Raw genomic sequence first — 15,889 nt, 5'->3', positions numbered from 1 at the left:
ATTTTTCACAGAACTAGAACAAAAAATTTCACAATTTGTATGGAAACATAAAAGACCCCGAATAGCCAAAGCAATCTTGAGAACGAAAAATGGAGCTGGAGGAATCAGGCTCCCTGACTTCAGACTATATTACAAAGCTACAGTAATCAAGACAGTTTGGTACTGGCACAAAAACAGAAATATAGATCAATGGAACAGGATAGAAAGCCCAGAGATAAACCCACGCACATATGGTCACCTTATCTTTGATAAAGGAGGCAAGCATATACAGTGGAGAAAAGACAGCCTCTTCAATAAGTGGTGCTGGGAAAATTGGACAGGTACATGTAAAAGTATGAAATTAGAACACTCCCTGACACCATACACAAAAATAAACTCAAAATGGATTACAGACCTAAGTGTAAGGCCAGACACTATCAAACTCTTAGAGGAAAACATAGGCAGAACACTCTATGACATAAATCACAGCAAGATCCTTTTTGACCGAGCTCCTAGAGAAATGGAAATAAAAACACAAATAAACAAATGGGACCTAATGAAACTTAAAAGCTTTTGCACAGCAAAGGAAACCATAAACAAGACCAAAAGACAACCCACAGAATGGGAGAAAATATTTGCAAATGAAGCAACTGACAAAGGATTAATCTCCAAGATTTACAAGCAGCTCATGCAGCTCAATAACAAAAAAACAAACAACCCAATCCAAAAATGGGCAGAAGACCTAAATAGACATTTCTCCAAAGAAGAGATACAGATTGCCAACAGACACATGAAAGAATGCTCAACATCATTAATCATTAGAGAAATGCAAATCAAAACTACAATGAGGTATCATCTCACACTGGTCAGAATGGCCATCATCAAAAAATCTACAAACAATAAATGCTGGAGAGGGTTGGAGAAAAGGGAACCCTCTTGCACTGTTGGTGGGAATGTAAATTGACACAGTCACTATGGAGAACAGTATGGAGGTTCCTTAAAAAACTAAAAATAGAACTACCATATGACCCAGCAATCCCACTACTGGGCATATACCCTGAGAAAACCATAATTCAGAAAGAGTCATGTACCAAAATATTCATTGCAGCTCTGTTTACAATAGCCAGGACATGGAAGCAACCTAGGTGTCCATCATCGGATGAATGGATAAAGAAGATGTGGCACATATATACAATGGAATATTACTCAGCCATAAAAAGAAATGAAATGGAGGTATTTGTAATGAGGTGGATGGAGTTAGAGTCTGTCATACAGAGTGAAGTAAGTCAGAAAGAGAAAAACAAATACAGTATGCTAACACATATATATGGAATCTAAGAAAAAAAAAAAAAAGGTCATGAAGAACCTAGTGGCAAGATGGGAATAAAGACACAGACCTACTAGAGAATGGACTTGAGGATATGGGGAGGGGGACGGGTGAGATGTGACAGGGTGAGAGAGTGTCATGGACATATATACACTACCAAATGTAAAATAGATAGCTAGTGGGAAGCAGCCGCATAGCACAGGGAGATCAGCTCGGTGCTTTGTGACCACCTAGAGGGGTGGGATAGGGAGGGTGGGAGGGAGGGAGATGCAAGAGGGAAGAGATATGGGAACATATGTATATGTATAACTGATTCACTTTGTTATAAAGCAGAAAGTAACACACCATTGTAAAGCAATTATACTTCAATAAAGATGTTTAAAAAAAAAAAAAAGACTAAAGCTAATCAAAATCTTTACCATGCTCACAAATGATACAAAGATTTTTAAACACATTAACTCCATCTAACCCCATCCAAATTACATGCTATTCCTATTAATTACTCTTAATTTTACTTACTTTTAAACCCATTATAATTTTACCATATATAATATTTATTTAATTCCATCTACGTATTTACCACATTTTTTTCTTTCTACTCTTCCATGTAACTCAGACCTCCCCTATGTGACCTTCCTTCTGCATTTAGAATTGTACTTACTAAGGGTCTGCTAGTGGCAAATTCAGCTGTTTCTCTTAAAATATTTTTATTTCAATCTCATTCATTTTATTTCAATCTCATTCATGAAAAATAACTTTGCTGAGTATAAAATCATCTCAACAAATTGATGGTATCTATAGTTATCTTCTGAATTCCTTCCTAGAGTTCATTTGAAAGCAATGTCTTTTCTTTCTGGCTGATTTTAAGTTCCTCTGTATTTCATTTATGTTCTGAAGTTTTACTATGACTGTCTTGGTATGGAATTCTTTTATTTCTCCTGTTTGAGAGGTATTAGGCTTCTAGAATCTATGGATTAGGACCTTTCATCAATTGTAGAAAATTTTAAGATATCATCTCTTCAAATACTTCTTCCATCTCATTCTCTCTCTTTTTCTAGAATTCCAATTAGTTACACTTAAACCTTTATAGTGCCATAATTTTTACCCCCTTTTTCATATTTTCCATGTCTTTTTCTCCCCGTTCTGGCTGAATTTCTTCAGCTCTACTAGTTCAGAGGTTCTCAAACTTTAGTGTACATCAGAATCACCAGGAAAGCTTATTGAACACAAGTTGTTGGGCCCCAGCATAGAGTTTCTGATTCATAGGTAGGATGGGGCTTGAGAGTTTGCATTTCCAACATGTTCCCATAATGCTGCTACTCTGGGGACCACATGTGAAAACCACTGTTCCAACTTATTAATTCTCACTTTGGGTATGTCAAATCTGCTATTAAGGCCCATCCATTGAGTTACTACTCTCAATTATTTAAAATTTTTACTAAAATATCTAGTTAATTCTATTTCAAATCTGTTGGTCATTCTTCATAGTTTCTTATGCCCTGATATAAACATGATCAATATGACCATTTTATATTTTGCCTAACAATTCCTAATGTGAGGTCTCTGTCATTCTTTTTTTGCAAGCCTATTCCCACTTATGGTTTATATCCTTGTAAATTTTGTGATTTCTGAATATGAACTTCACATTTTCCATGGAAAAGTATTGAAAGTCCCTAATCTTCACTTTCTATTTTACCAACTGCTTTGGGAATTTCCCTTTTTGTTACTCAGACACTGGTAGCTTCATTAATAATCTCTGTACTTTTTACCCTCCTCCATTAAACAAATTTGTATCATCCTCCTATAATTCTGTCTCTCATCAATTTTCCAATCATTTTTGCTTAAAGAGTGATATTGCTTCCACATTTCAAGAAATATATTTCTGAAAGAGTACACAAAGAAAGCACATAAAACAAAGAGCAAAGATAACCAGCATTCAAAACTAAAAAGAAAGAAATGGAAAAAATACGTAAACTTATACACACTTTTCTCTTTTTTTCACTGAGTCATAGATTTTATTGATGGTATTGATGGTATACAACTAATAAAATCCCTAAAACCTTGCCCTGTTTATGGAGGCATGGGATGGGAATTGTGTCAAAGGTAAGAGGTTCTAAGTGTTGGGTAAAGTAGGAGCAATGATTCCCTAGCAACTGAAGGCTCCTCCCACCCTTCCTTTTTCTCATTTTTCCCTGGTGATCCAGGGCTCGTACTTCTTAGAAATTATGCATATGGAGCTCATCAAACTCAAAGCAAAAAGACTCAGAGATCCACATCTATACACATCATAGTCAACGTACCGAAAGACAAAGAAAGAATCTCAAAAGCAGCAAGAAAATAACTCATCACATACAAGGGATCTTCAATAAGATTAACAGCTCATCAGAAACCATGAAAGCCAGCAGGCAATGAGATGACATATTCAAAGGGCTAATAGAAAAAAAAAAGTCAACCAAGAATTTTATATCCAGGAAAACTATGCCTCAAAAATAAAAGTGAAATTAGAACATTATTAAATAAAACTCAGAGAAGTCATCACTAACAGACCTGTCTTATACGAAATACTGAATGGAGCACTTCAGGTTGAAATAAAGAACACTCGACAGTAACTGGAGTAAACACAAAGAAATAAAGAACACCAGTAACAATAACCACATAGGTAAAGATGAAAGATAATACAAATATGGGACTTCCCTGGTGGTGCAGTGGTTAAGAATCTGCCTACCAATGCAGGGGACATGGGTTCGAGCCCTGGTCCAGGAAGATCCCACATGCCGCGGAGCAACTAAGCCCATGTGCCACAACTACTGAGCCCGTGCTCTAGAGCCCACGAGCCACAACTACTGAGCCCATGTGCCACAACTACTCAAGCCCGCGTGCTTAGAGCCCATGTTCCGCAACAAGAGAAGCCACTGCAATGAGACGCTCGTGCACCACAATGAAAAGTAGCCCTCCCTTGCCGCAACTAGAGAAAGTCCGCACACAGCAACGAAGATCCAACGCAGCCAAAAATAAATAATAAATAAATAAATTTTTTAAAATAAATTTTTAAAAAAAGATATTACAAATATGTTTTTATTTGTAACTGTATTCTTCTCCATCTGATTTAAAAGACAACTACATAAAGGAAGGAGGGAAGGGTTATAAAATTGTGTTGAAGAGCTTAAGTGTATAAAGATACACTTTGTCTGACAACAATGGCATCAAGAAGAAGGAAAGGGAGGGAGGGTGGGAGGGAGATGCAAGAGGGAGGGGATATGGGGATATATGTATATGTATAGCTGATTCACTTCGTTATAAAGCAGAAACTAACACACCATTGTAAAGCAATTATACTCCAATAAAGATGTGAAAAAAAAAACAAGATAAGGCTTGGAATGGAGTAGAATGAGCCAATTTAAAAAAAAAAAAGAAGGAGGAAAGGAATGGCATTATATTAAAGAAAATTTTTTGTATACTATTGAAATTAAATTGGTGTTAATCTGAACTCAGTTCTTTTAAATTAAAATATTAATTTCAATCTGCAAGGAAACCACAAAGAAAATAACACAAAAATTACACTAAAAGAAGCAAGAGAATTAAAATGGAATGCTATATTTAACATCAAAGAAAAGGAATTAATGGAGGACCAGAGAAACAAAAAAGACATAAAATATATTTTTAAAAGATACATATATAGCAAAATGGCTGACAGAGATCCTACCTTAACAGGAATTACATTAAATGTAAACACAGGCAAAAGCTAGCAGAATTGAAGGGGGTGGGAGGTAAGATGCAAATGTATGCTGTCTACATAGAGACACACTTTAGATTCAAAGAATACACTGAGGTTAAAACACAGAAAATTATATATCATGCAAACAGCAACTAAAAAGAACAAGAGTAGCAGTACTCTTAACAGACAAAATATATTTTAAGTCAAAAATTGTTACTAGAGACAAAGAAAGGATCTTTTATACTGATAAAGGGGTCAACTGATCAGTAAGACATAACAATTATAACCATATATGTACATAACTACAGACTCAAAACACAGGAAACAAAAACTGACAGAACTGAAGACAGAAATAAATAAATCAAAAATAATAACTGGAGACTTCAATACACTATTTCTAATAATAGAACAACTACACAGAAGCTCAACAAGGAAACAGAAAATAAAAAACACTATAAACCAACTAGATCTAAGTCACATTAATAGAACTCTCCACCCCAAAACAGGATAACGCACATTCTTCTCAAGTGCATATGAAACATTCTCCAGCACAGACCACAGGTTAGGTCATGAACTAAGCCTCAATAAATTTAAAAGGATTGAAATAATACAAAATATGTTCTCTAACCGCAATGGAATTATATTAAAAATGAGTAACAAAAGGAAATTTGGGAAATTCACAATTGTGTGGAAATTAAACAACATACTCCAAACTAACCAATGGATCAATGAACAAATCAAATGAGAAACGGAAAAATACTTTGAGATGAATAAAAATGAAAACACAATGTATAAAATTTAAGGAATGAAGCTAAAACAGTAATAAGAGGAAAATTTATAGTTGTAATGTGTATATATTAAAAAAGAAGACACTATATTAATAACCTAAACTTCCACCTTCAAAAACTAGAAAATGTAAGAGGAAACTGAACCTAAAGTAAACAGAAAGAAGGAAATAAAAAGATTAGAGGAGAAATAAATGAAATGGAGACCAGAAGCACAACAGAGAAAATCAACTAAACCAATAGCTGATTCTTTGACAAGATCAACAAGATTGATAAATGTTTAGCCAGAATGAAAATAAGACTAAAATTATTGAAATAAAAAAATAAAAGAAACATCACTACTGACCTTATTAAAATGAAAAAGATTGTAAGGGAATACTATGAAGAACTGTACGCCAACACGTTAGATTATCTTGATGAAATGGGCAAATTCTAGAAAGACACAAACTACCAAAACTGACGCAAGAACAATATTTTAAATATGAATTAACCAATGACAAGGAAAAAGAATAAATTAGTAATCAAAAAATTACCCATAAAGAAAAGATGAGGATCAACTGGCTTCCTGGTGAATTCTACCACACTGAAAGAAGAATTAGCAACAATCCTTCACACACTCTCCAAAGTAATAGAAAATGGAAGAACGCATCCAACTAATTCTATTAGGCTAGTGTCATCCTGATACCAAAATCAAACAGACATCAAAAGAAAACAAAAACCAAAGACCAGTAACACTCATGAATATAGAGATAAAAATCCTCAACAAAAAATTAGTAAACTGAAAAATCTAGCAAGATATGTAAAGGATTATACTCCATGACCATGTGAGGTTTATCACAGGAATGCAAGGTTGATTTAATATATCTGAAACCAATAAATATACTACACCACATTAACAGAACAAAGAACAAAAACCACAGGATCATCTCAATAGATGCAGAAAAAGCATTTCACAAAATTCAACTTCCAAGTTAGTAATATGTTGAAAGAATACGCTAAATACCCCTTCTTGATAAAAATAATCAACAAAGAATACAAAGGAACTTCCTCAAGCTAATAAAAGCAATTATGAAAAACCTGCAACTAACATCATCCTTAATGGTTAAAGACTGAATGCCTTCCACCTAAGATCAGAATAAGATAAAAATGCCCACTCTCATAATATCTATTCAACATTGTACTGGCAGCTCTAGTCAGGGCAATTAAGCAAGAAAAAGAAATAAAAAGCATTAGATTAGAAAGGAAGAAGTAACCTCTATTAACTGATGTCATAATCATATATACAGAGGACTTCCCTGGTGGCGCAGTGGTTAAGAATCTGCCTGCCAGTGCAGGGCACACGGGTTCGAGCCCTGGTCTGGGAAGATCCCACATGCCGTGGAGCAACTAAGCCCAGGTGCCACAACTACTGAGCCTGTGCTCTAAAGCCCGCGACCCACAACTACTGAAGCTTGTGAGCCGGGAGCCCGTGTTCCACAACAAGAGAAGCCACCGCAATGAGAAACCCATGCACTGCAACAAAGAGTAGCCCCTGCTCACCACAACTAGAGAAAGCCCACGTGCAGCAATGAAAACCCAACACAGCCAAAAGTAAATAAATAAATAAATTTATTTTTAAAAAATCATATATACAGAAAAATGCAAAGAAATGCACTAAAAACGGTTAGTAATAATAAAGAGTTCAGCAAAACTGCAGGATACAAGATCAATATACAAATTTCTATTGTATTTCTATAAACTAGCAATGAATAATATAAAAATGAAATTAAGGAAAGACCATTCACAACACCATCAAAAAGTATTAAATACTTTAGAATAAATTAAACAAGAGTTAAACAGTCTAAAAACCACAAAATACTGTTGAAAGAAATTTAAAAACCCCAAATAAATTAAGACATCCATGTTCATGGATTGGAGATTTAATATAGTTAAGATGTAAGACTAAATCACAAAGAAATAGAAAATCTGAATAAACCTATAACTAATAAGGAGATTGAATCCCTAGTCAAAAATCTCCTGAGAGAGTAAAGACCTGGACCTAATGGCTTCAATGATGAATTCTACCAAACATTTAAGGAAGAACACTAGTCCTTCTCCTATTTTTCCAAAAACGTGAAGAGGAGGAAACACATCCTAACTCATTCTAGGAGGCCAGCATATCCCTGATTTCAAAACAAGACAAAAACATTACAAGAAAAGAAAACTATAGACCAATATCCCTTATGACCACAGATGAAAAAATCCCCAACAAAATACTAGCAAGCCAAACATATCAGCATATTAAAAGGATTAAATACCATGGCCAAATGGGATTTACTCCTGGGATATAAGGATGGTTCAACATATAAAAATTGGTCAGTATAATAGACAATATTAACAGAATGACAGGGGAAAAAAAAACACACAACCATCTCAATTGATAAAGAAAAAGCATTTAACAGAATTTAACAACAACCTTTCATGATAAACACACTCAACAAACTAGAATTAGAAGGAAACCACCTCAACATAATAAATACCACATATGAAAAATCCAAAGTGAACATCAGACTCAATGGTGAAAGACTAAAAGCTTTTCCTCTAAGATCAGGAACAAGGCAAAGGTGCCTGCTTTCACCCTTTCTATTCAACATAGTACTGGAACTATTAGGCAAGAAAAAAATTTTTAAATCAGCCAAATTGGGCTTCCCTAGTGGCGCAGTGATTAAGAATCCGCCTGCCAATGCAGGCGACACTGATTCAAGCCCTGGTCCGGGAAGATCCCACATGCTGTGGAGCAGCTAAGCTCGTGCACCACAGCTACTGAGCCTGCGCTCTAGAGCCCAAGAGCCACAACTACTGAAGTGCACGTGCCTAGAGCCTGTGCTCCGCAACAAGAGAAGCGACCGCAATGAGAAGCCCGCACACCGCGATGAAGAGTAGACCCCGCTCGCTGCAACTAGAGGAAGCCTGCGTGCAGCAACAAAGACCCAATACAGCCAAAAATAAATAAATAAAATAAATTTATATTAAAAAAAAAGCAGCCGAATTGGAAAGGAAGAGGTAAAATTATCTCTGTTTGCAGATGGTATGATATTATATGCAGAAAACCCTAACAATTCCACACACACACACACAAAACTGTTAGCAAAATGAATTCAGCAAAGTACCAGAATACAAAGTCAACACAAAAAAATCAGTTGAATGTCTATACACAAACAATAAACAATCTGAAAAGGAAATTACAAAAACAGTTCTATTTATAATAGCATCAAAAAAACCCAGACTACTCAGGATTTAACTTAACCAAAGTCGTGAATGACTTGTACAGTGAAAATTACAAAACATTGCTGAAAGAAATTAAAGACATAAACAAATGGAAACACATCTCCTGTTCATGGAATGGAAAACTTAATACTGTTAAAATGTCAAAACTACCCAAAGTGATCTAGAGATTCAATGCAAGCCCTATTAAAATCCCAGTGACCTTTTTTGCAGAAATAGAAAAACCCTTCCCCATATTTATATGGAATCTCAAGGGACCTCAAATAGCGAAAACAATTTTGAAAAAGAACAACTAAAGGACTCCCACTTCTTGATTTCAAAACTTACTACAGAGCTGCAGTAATCAAAACAGCATGGCACTGGCATATAGACAGACACACAGACCAACTGCATAGAACAGAAAACCCAGAAATAAATTCACACATATAAAGTCAAATGATTTCTGACAAGGGTGCCAAGACCATACAATGGGGAAAGGACAGTCTTTTCAACAAATGGTGCTGGGAAAATGATATCCGCATGCAAAGAATGAAGTTGGACCCTTATTTAACACTGTACACAAAAGGTAACTCAAAATCACAATCCTCAATGTAAAACCTGATAACTATAAAACTCTTAGAAGAAAACACAGGGCAAAAGCTTCACAACGTTGGATTTGGCAATGATTTCTTAGATATGACACTAAACACAGGCAAGGCAACAAAAGAAAAAATAGACAAACTGGACTTCATGAAAATTTAAAATGTGTGTGCATCTATAGTACTGCTAGATAGTGTCAATGGCGTAAAAAGATAATACACAGAATGGGAGAAAATATTTGCAAATCATATATTTGATAAGGGATTAATATCCAGAGTATATAGAGAACTCTTAAAACATAACAACAAAAAAATAAAGTAACTAATTCAAAAATGAGAGAAGGATTTGAAAAGACATTCTCCAAAGATAGACAAATGGCCAAAAAGCAGATGAAAAGATGCTCAACATCAGTAATCATAGAGAAATGCAAATCAAGACCACAATGAGATCCACCTAACCCGCCTTAGGATGGCTACTAGCAAAAAAACAGAGACTACTAAGTGTTGGTGAGAATGTGGAGAAGCTGGAACCCTTGTGCACAGTTAGTGGGAATATAAAATGGTACAGCTGCTGTGGAAAACAGTATAGTGGTTCTTCAAAAAATTAAAAATAGAATTACCATATGATCCAGCAATTCCACTTCTGAGTATATACCTAAAAGAACTGAAAGCAGAGTCTCGAAGAGATAGTTGTATACCCATATTCACAGTTGCCCATTCACAATAACTAAAATGTGGAAGCAGCCCAAGTATTCATTGGTGGATGAATGGATAATCAAAATATGGTATATACATACAATCAAATATTATTCAGCCTTATAAAGGAAATTCTGGGAAGTAAGATCCTGCAAGCTGTGTGGGGAAAAAAAAAAAAGGAAGGAAGGAAATTTTGACTTAGGTCACAACATGGATGAACCTCAAGAACATTATGGTAAGTTAAAAAAGCCAGACACAAAAGATAAATATTGTATGATTTCACTTTTATGAGGTACCTAAAGTAGTCAAAATCATAGAAACAGAGAGTAGAATATGGGTGCCAGGGGCATAGGGGAGAGGGAATAGTGAATAGGTATAGTTTCAGTTTTGCAAGATGAAAAGAGTTCTGGAAATTGATGGTGGTGATGGTTACACAACAATATGAATGTACTTAACATCACTGAACTATACACTAAAAATGCTTAAAAATGATAAATTTTATGTTATGTGTATGTTACCATTACAAAAAATTGAAAAAAAATTAAGATGGTAATATTAAACCAATCTACAGATTCTATATAATCTCCATCAAAATCTCAACTGCCTTTTGGCAGAAATTGAGCAGCTGATCCTAAAATTCACATTGAAATACAAAGGACCTAGTATAACCAAAACAATCTTGGAAAAGAAAAACAAATTCGAAGAACTCATACTTCTCGATTTCCAAACTTCCACAGAGCTACAATTATCAAGTGATACTAACATAAGGATAGACACATAGAACAATGGAATAGAATAGAGAATCCCAAAAAGAGACCCACACAAATATGCCCGTTTTTGACAAAGGTGCAAAAGCAATTCCCAGGAAAAATAATCGTGTCAACAAATGGTGCTGGGAGCCACTGGACACTCATAAAGCAGAAGAAAAAAAAAAAAAAAAAAGACCTTCAATCGAAATCTAACACCTTATACAAAAGATAATTCAAAATGGATCATGAACTTAAATGTAAAACTATAACTATACACACATGACTTTTCTAATGAAAGAAAGTGAGGTTATTCTTAATTTTTAAAATGTGCTTTCTATGAAACACTGACTTAAAAGCAATGCTTTGAACATACTGGTTATGTAATAATTGGAAATTAAAATAAGTTATATCTGTTCTGAAGAATAAAAGAACGCATTGAATGACACAGGTTCTATGGAAGACAAATTAATCTTGAAACAAATTATTATTTTAACTACTTACACAATAGGCTGTGCTGGCTGGTGGGTGACAGGAGCTGTAACATAAGCTGCAGGCTGTACTCCCATCATTCCTGAACCATCTTAAAAGAAAACCAACACATTTGTTTCAGAGTACCCACTTAATAACACTTTATCCCTAAAGGAAAAGTCACATACTGAAAATGTTTCCTAAGGAAAAAAATCCACATTTCCTTCTGAGTTCAGAGTTAGCAGAGAATAAGGCAAGAAAACAAAAATATTTCTTAAATCCAGATAAAAAGGAAATAACTATGAATTATAACTGAGTTTTAAAATACAGCATTTATTAAATCAATATATATATAATATTGGAATTAAGTAAAGCTGTGCTTTTCCTCATTTATATATTTTTGCCTGCACAAAAACCAATTTTCCTGATTGAACCACTGGAAAATAATGTTTACTCCACAGATAACTTACAGTAAGCAAGACTAGGATCCAACGTATTCCTGGCCCCATAAAAATAGTACGCATCATCGTAAGGAGTTCGATAGTTGGTAGCCAAAGGTGGTAGTAGGGGAGGTGGAGGCAGAGCTGCAATGCTGTATCAAAAGACAATTGGGAAATTCTTCTCATATTCCATTGCAAATTTTTTAAAAATCAAGATATTATTTTCTTACAAAAATCTTACTGAAAATCTAATTGCTGCTTTAGGAAAAGCCACCATCTTGCTTCAATCTCTTATCAAAAATTGTAACTCAAAAAGCAAAAAATATAAAATTTCAGAATTTAAGGTACAACACTTATTCAATCAATTAACATCTAATTCGCCACTATCTGCCAGTATTGACCAAACATGGTCTGTCCCTCAGGAATAATACAAAAATAAACAGCCATTACAGCAGAGTACAGTAAATGAAACAATACAAGTAGACACAGGATGCTACAGGAACATGGAGCAGGAACATTTAAATCACATAGGGAAGAGGAGGAAAGTATAAGGAAGGCTTTCTAGGAAAGGCAATGCTTCAGCCACACTACTAGAGTGAGTTAGTCACAGAGAAGAAAGATACAACATCAAGAAAAGGCAAAGAGGTACAAAATGAGATTATAAATGGTTCCATTTGACTGGGAGAAAGATGTATTTTTTTAACTCTAAAAATGTATTGCTCTTTCAAAGGAATTAAACTATAATGTGAAAAAAAAACTACTTAAATATCAACAGTAAATTTCTGAGTTAATTTTCGCATTTCATAAAGTTAAAACTTCTAAAAACCTCTACATCAGCACTTCATTAATGATCAGGAAGTATCTCTGTATTTCCACCAAGGCAATATTTTCCATTAGTTAAAATGTAAAAAGCAAATTCCTTTAGATGAACAGAAAGAAAAAGGACGCATCCTAGAGTGTTTTCACTTTTGAGTGTACATATTAGGTTCTCCCTTGTATACCTCAAAATAACTGTGAAGAGCTGAGAAGGCATTAAAGTTCTCTTCAGTCATGAATATTTTTCATATTTACTAATCATTCAATGTGTCTAACCTTACTATCCTCACTCCATAAACAAAGCAGTTGAAAAATTACTATAAAAGGGAACTGTCAATATCATTAAATCTTAAATTTTTATAGAGATTAATACAAAATTTAATCCTCACAACGTCCCTATAACTGTAGATTAAAAAACATATATATATACACACATATATAAATATCTGTTACTATTCTACTTTTTACAAATGAGAAAACTGAAGTTCAATACAAGTGTGGTCTGCCCAAAATCCAGGCAGTGAAGCCAACCATTTTAATCCCTAAATCAATGCTAAAATCATCATACCATGTTTTGTAATTCCAATCCCACCTAGTCCCTTTGAGTCAGGAAGCCATTAGATGAAACAAACAAAACACCTGATAAATACAGTAAACATGGTCCTACAATTTGTTAGCAGTAAATAAAAGATAATACCAAGTCCTAAAGGAACGTATAGCCCAGAAAATATCAATGTTAAAAAGGAAAAGCACCTGATTAAATGCAATCCTACAATTAATACATTAATAGTAAGCAAAAATAAGAGAAAATCCTACTAAGAGAAGAAAGTATAGACCAGAAAATATCAATGTTAACAGGATTTTCTTTATGTTTAGTCCAGTATAGCACAATGCTTTTTACCTACGGAAATCAAATCTTTACCCTAATACCTAAATACAGGTTTTATAATCTCAACACTTTATTTCAGGTATTTGAGTTGCATAGCCTGTAAGTAATCACAGAGAAAGAGTTGAAGGAAACAGAAACTAAAATAAAGTAATATATATAAAACAGTCACATTAGAAACTTTTTCTGCATTAACTGAAGAAGGTATTCAATGTTTGCCAAGTGGAAATTACAAAATTGAAAATGGCTAGGTTTTATATGTTAAACAGATATTCCAAAATAGGACCTAAAACTAAATAATAAATATACTTAGTTATGCATTTTAAAAATACTGAAGCATCTTTAAACAGCAAAAGAATGTTATAAGGATTTCCCTTGTTTTTATAATAACAGAGAAAAGATCAACAATGAAAACAAATTTCAATAGAAATTATTTGACAAAAGGCTTTAACTGCACAAAAATCTCTGAAGGATAACATTACCTGCTTCAGCAAATCCTTCTGAATATACAATATAATGAAACCTTACCTAATTCCCAAACACAAAACATTTTAAACAAGCACCTGGGAGGCACCATTTCACCAAGGGTGCTGCTGAGTCCATTGTGCAAATCTTCATTTTGAGATGGGATGGAGTAAACTGATGGGATGGGTGGGACAGATGGGGCAGACAAAGGAGGGAGAGGTGTCTGGAAAGCTACTCTGGGTCTTTCAGGTGGTGTCGTCTCTTCGAAGTGTCTTGGTGTCACACTAAACTGCTTTAGTCTATCAGGCTAAAATAAAGAAAAAAATCTGTTTGTTACATGTAATCATAAATTTAAAGGTGGAAGGGATCTCAAAAGACCCTCTATCCCAGACTGCCAGCAGGCACTTAAGTTAGACATAGAATAACAGAATTTTACAGCTATAAGAGATTTTGAAGATCCAATTCTTATTTTATAAAAGAGGTAATTGAGACTCCATGAAAGTACATAAATCACCTAAGGTCTCACCATTTGTAAATAATCAAGCAAAGACTAGAGCCAGATATTAATTCTAAATATAAAACTCTATTATACTACAACACTATGCTGCTTCACTACCAATTGCCATCAAAGTATTCTAACATCAAAGTATTCTCTAGATCAGTGTGAGCACAGGTTTTCTGTAAAGAGCCAGCTAGTAAATATATCAGTCTTTGCAGGCCATGTGGTCTCTTCACAACTACTAAAGTAGACCAAAACAATATGTAAGCAAATGAACGAGGGTGTGCTGCAATAAAACTTTACAAAAATAGGCAGCAAGTGGACCTGGCCACAGGCTACAGTTTGCTTACCCTCGCTCCAGAACATCATTTACATGTCCTTTTCTAAGATGTGCACATCAAAAGTAAACCCAAAAGTAATGGTCTAACTATTATATCTAATATTTTTATTTATTTATTCTCATAAAGCAACTTGACACTCCAAAGGTTGTTTCATTTAAATATAAATAAGAAGGTCCGTCAAACACTAAGGTAACTAAATGCAAAGTTTAACATGTCACCATGTTACATTAAAAAGTTCAAGATTTTAAAAGGAAGTTTTTGTATGTCAAAACTATTTCAAAGGTATTTATTGATAGAGGAAAATATATTCAGTTTTGGAATTCATCCTTTTTTCCCAGCATGTTTAATTTCTCAGGAATGATTTCTCAGATTAATCTAAAAGTTTTACTCTATGAGCAGTCAAAAAGCACACTGGGGGGCTTCCCTGGTGGCGCAGTGGTTGAGAATCTGCCTGCCAATGCAGGGGACACGGGTTTGAGCCCTGGTCTGGGAAGATCCCACATGCCGCGGAGCAACTGGGCCCGGGAGCCACAACTACTGAGCCTGAGCGTCTGGAGCCTGTGCTCCGCAACAAGAGAGGCCGCGATAGTGAGAGGCCCGCGCACCGCGATGAAGAGTGGCCCCGCTTGCCGCAACTAGAGAAAGCCCTCGCACAGAAACGAAGACCCAACACAGCCAAAAAAAAATAAAAATAATAAATAAATAATAAATAAAAAAATTTAAAAAAAAAACAAAAACAAAAACATAAAATCTGAAAGAAAAAAAAAAGCACACTGGGAGTGATGCTGGTGCAGTATTAAACTTTTTTAAATGAATAATCCACAGGATATATACTTAGCATAAGAAAAAGTAAGACAAAAGTTGCCTACAGCTGAGTAATT

The 15,889-nt window shown here is 34.6% G+C and overlaps 1 protein-coding gene across 1 annotated transcript in view; it reads right to left on the bottom strand.

Annotated features, from left to right (window-relative positions):
• Window positions 1-15,889, bottom strand: part of CSPP1 (centrosome and spindle pole associated protein 1) — a 114,703-nt gene that overhangs the window by 55,714 nt on the left and 43,100 nt on the right. Inside the window, exons 12-14 of the mRNA XM_061172270.1 lie at window positions 14,267-14,475; window positions 12,032-12,153; window positions 11,595-11,673 (exon numbers count right to left, since the gene is read on the bottom strand). Of these exons, the coding sequence (XP_061028253.1) occupies window positions 11,595-11,673; window positions 12,032-12,153; window positions 14,267-14,475 (410 nt within the window). The remainder of the gene's footprint in view (window positions 1-11,594; window positions 11,674-12,031; window positions 12,154-14,266; window positions 14,476-15,889) is intronic.

The sequence above is a fragment of the Eubalaena glacialis genome, chromosome 17 (assembly GCF_028564815.1).
Source record: "Eubalaena glacialis isolate mEubGla1 chromosome 17, mEubGla1.1.hap2.+ XY, whole genome shotgun sequence".
Classification (NCBI taxonomy): Eukaryota; Metazoa; Chordata; class Mammalia; order Artiodactyla; family Balaenidae; genus Eubalaena; species Eubalaena glacialis.
Note: the sequence above shows the minus strand (reverse complement) of the source record. Positions and strands in the feature narration are given on the sequence as shown.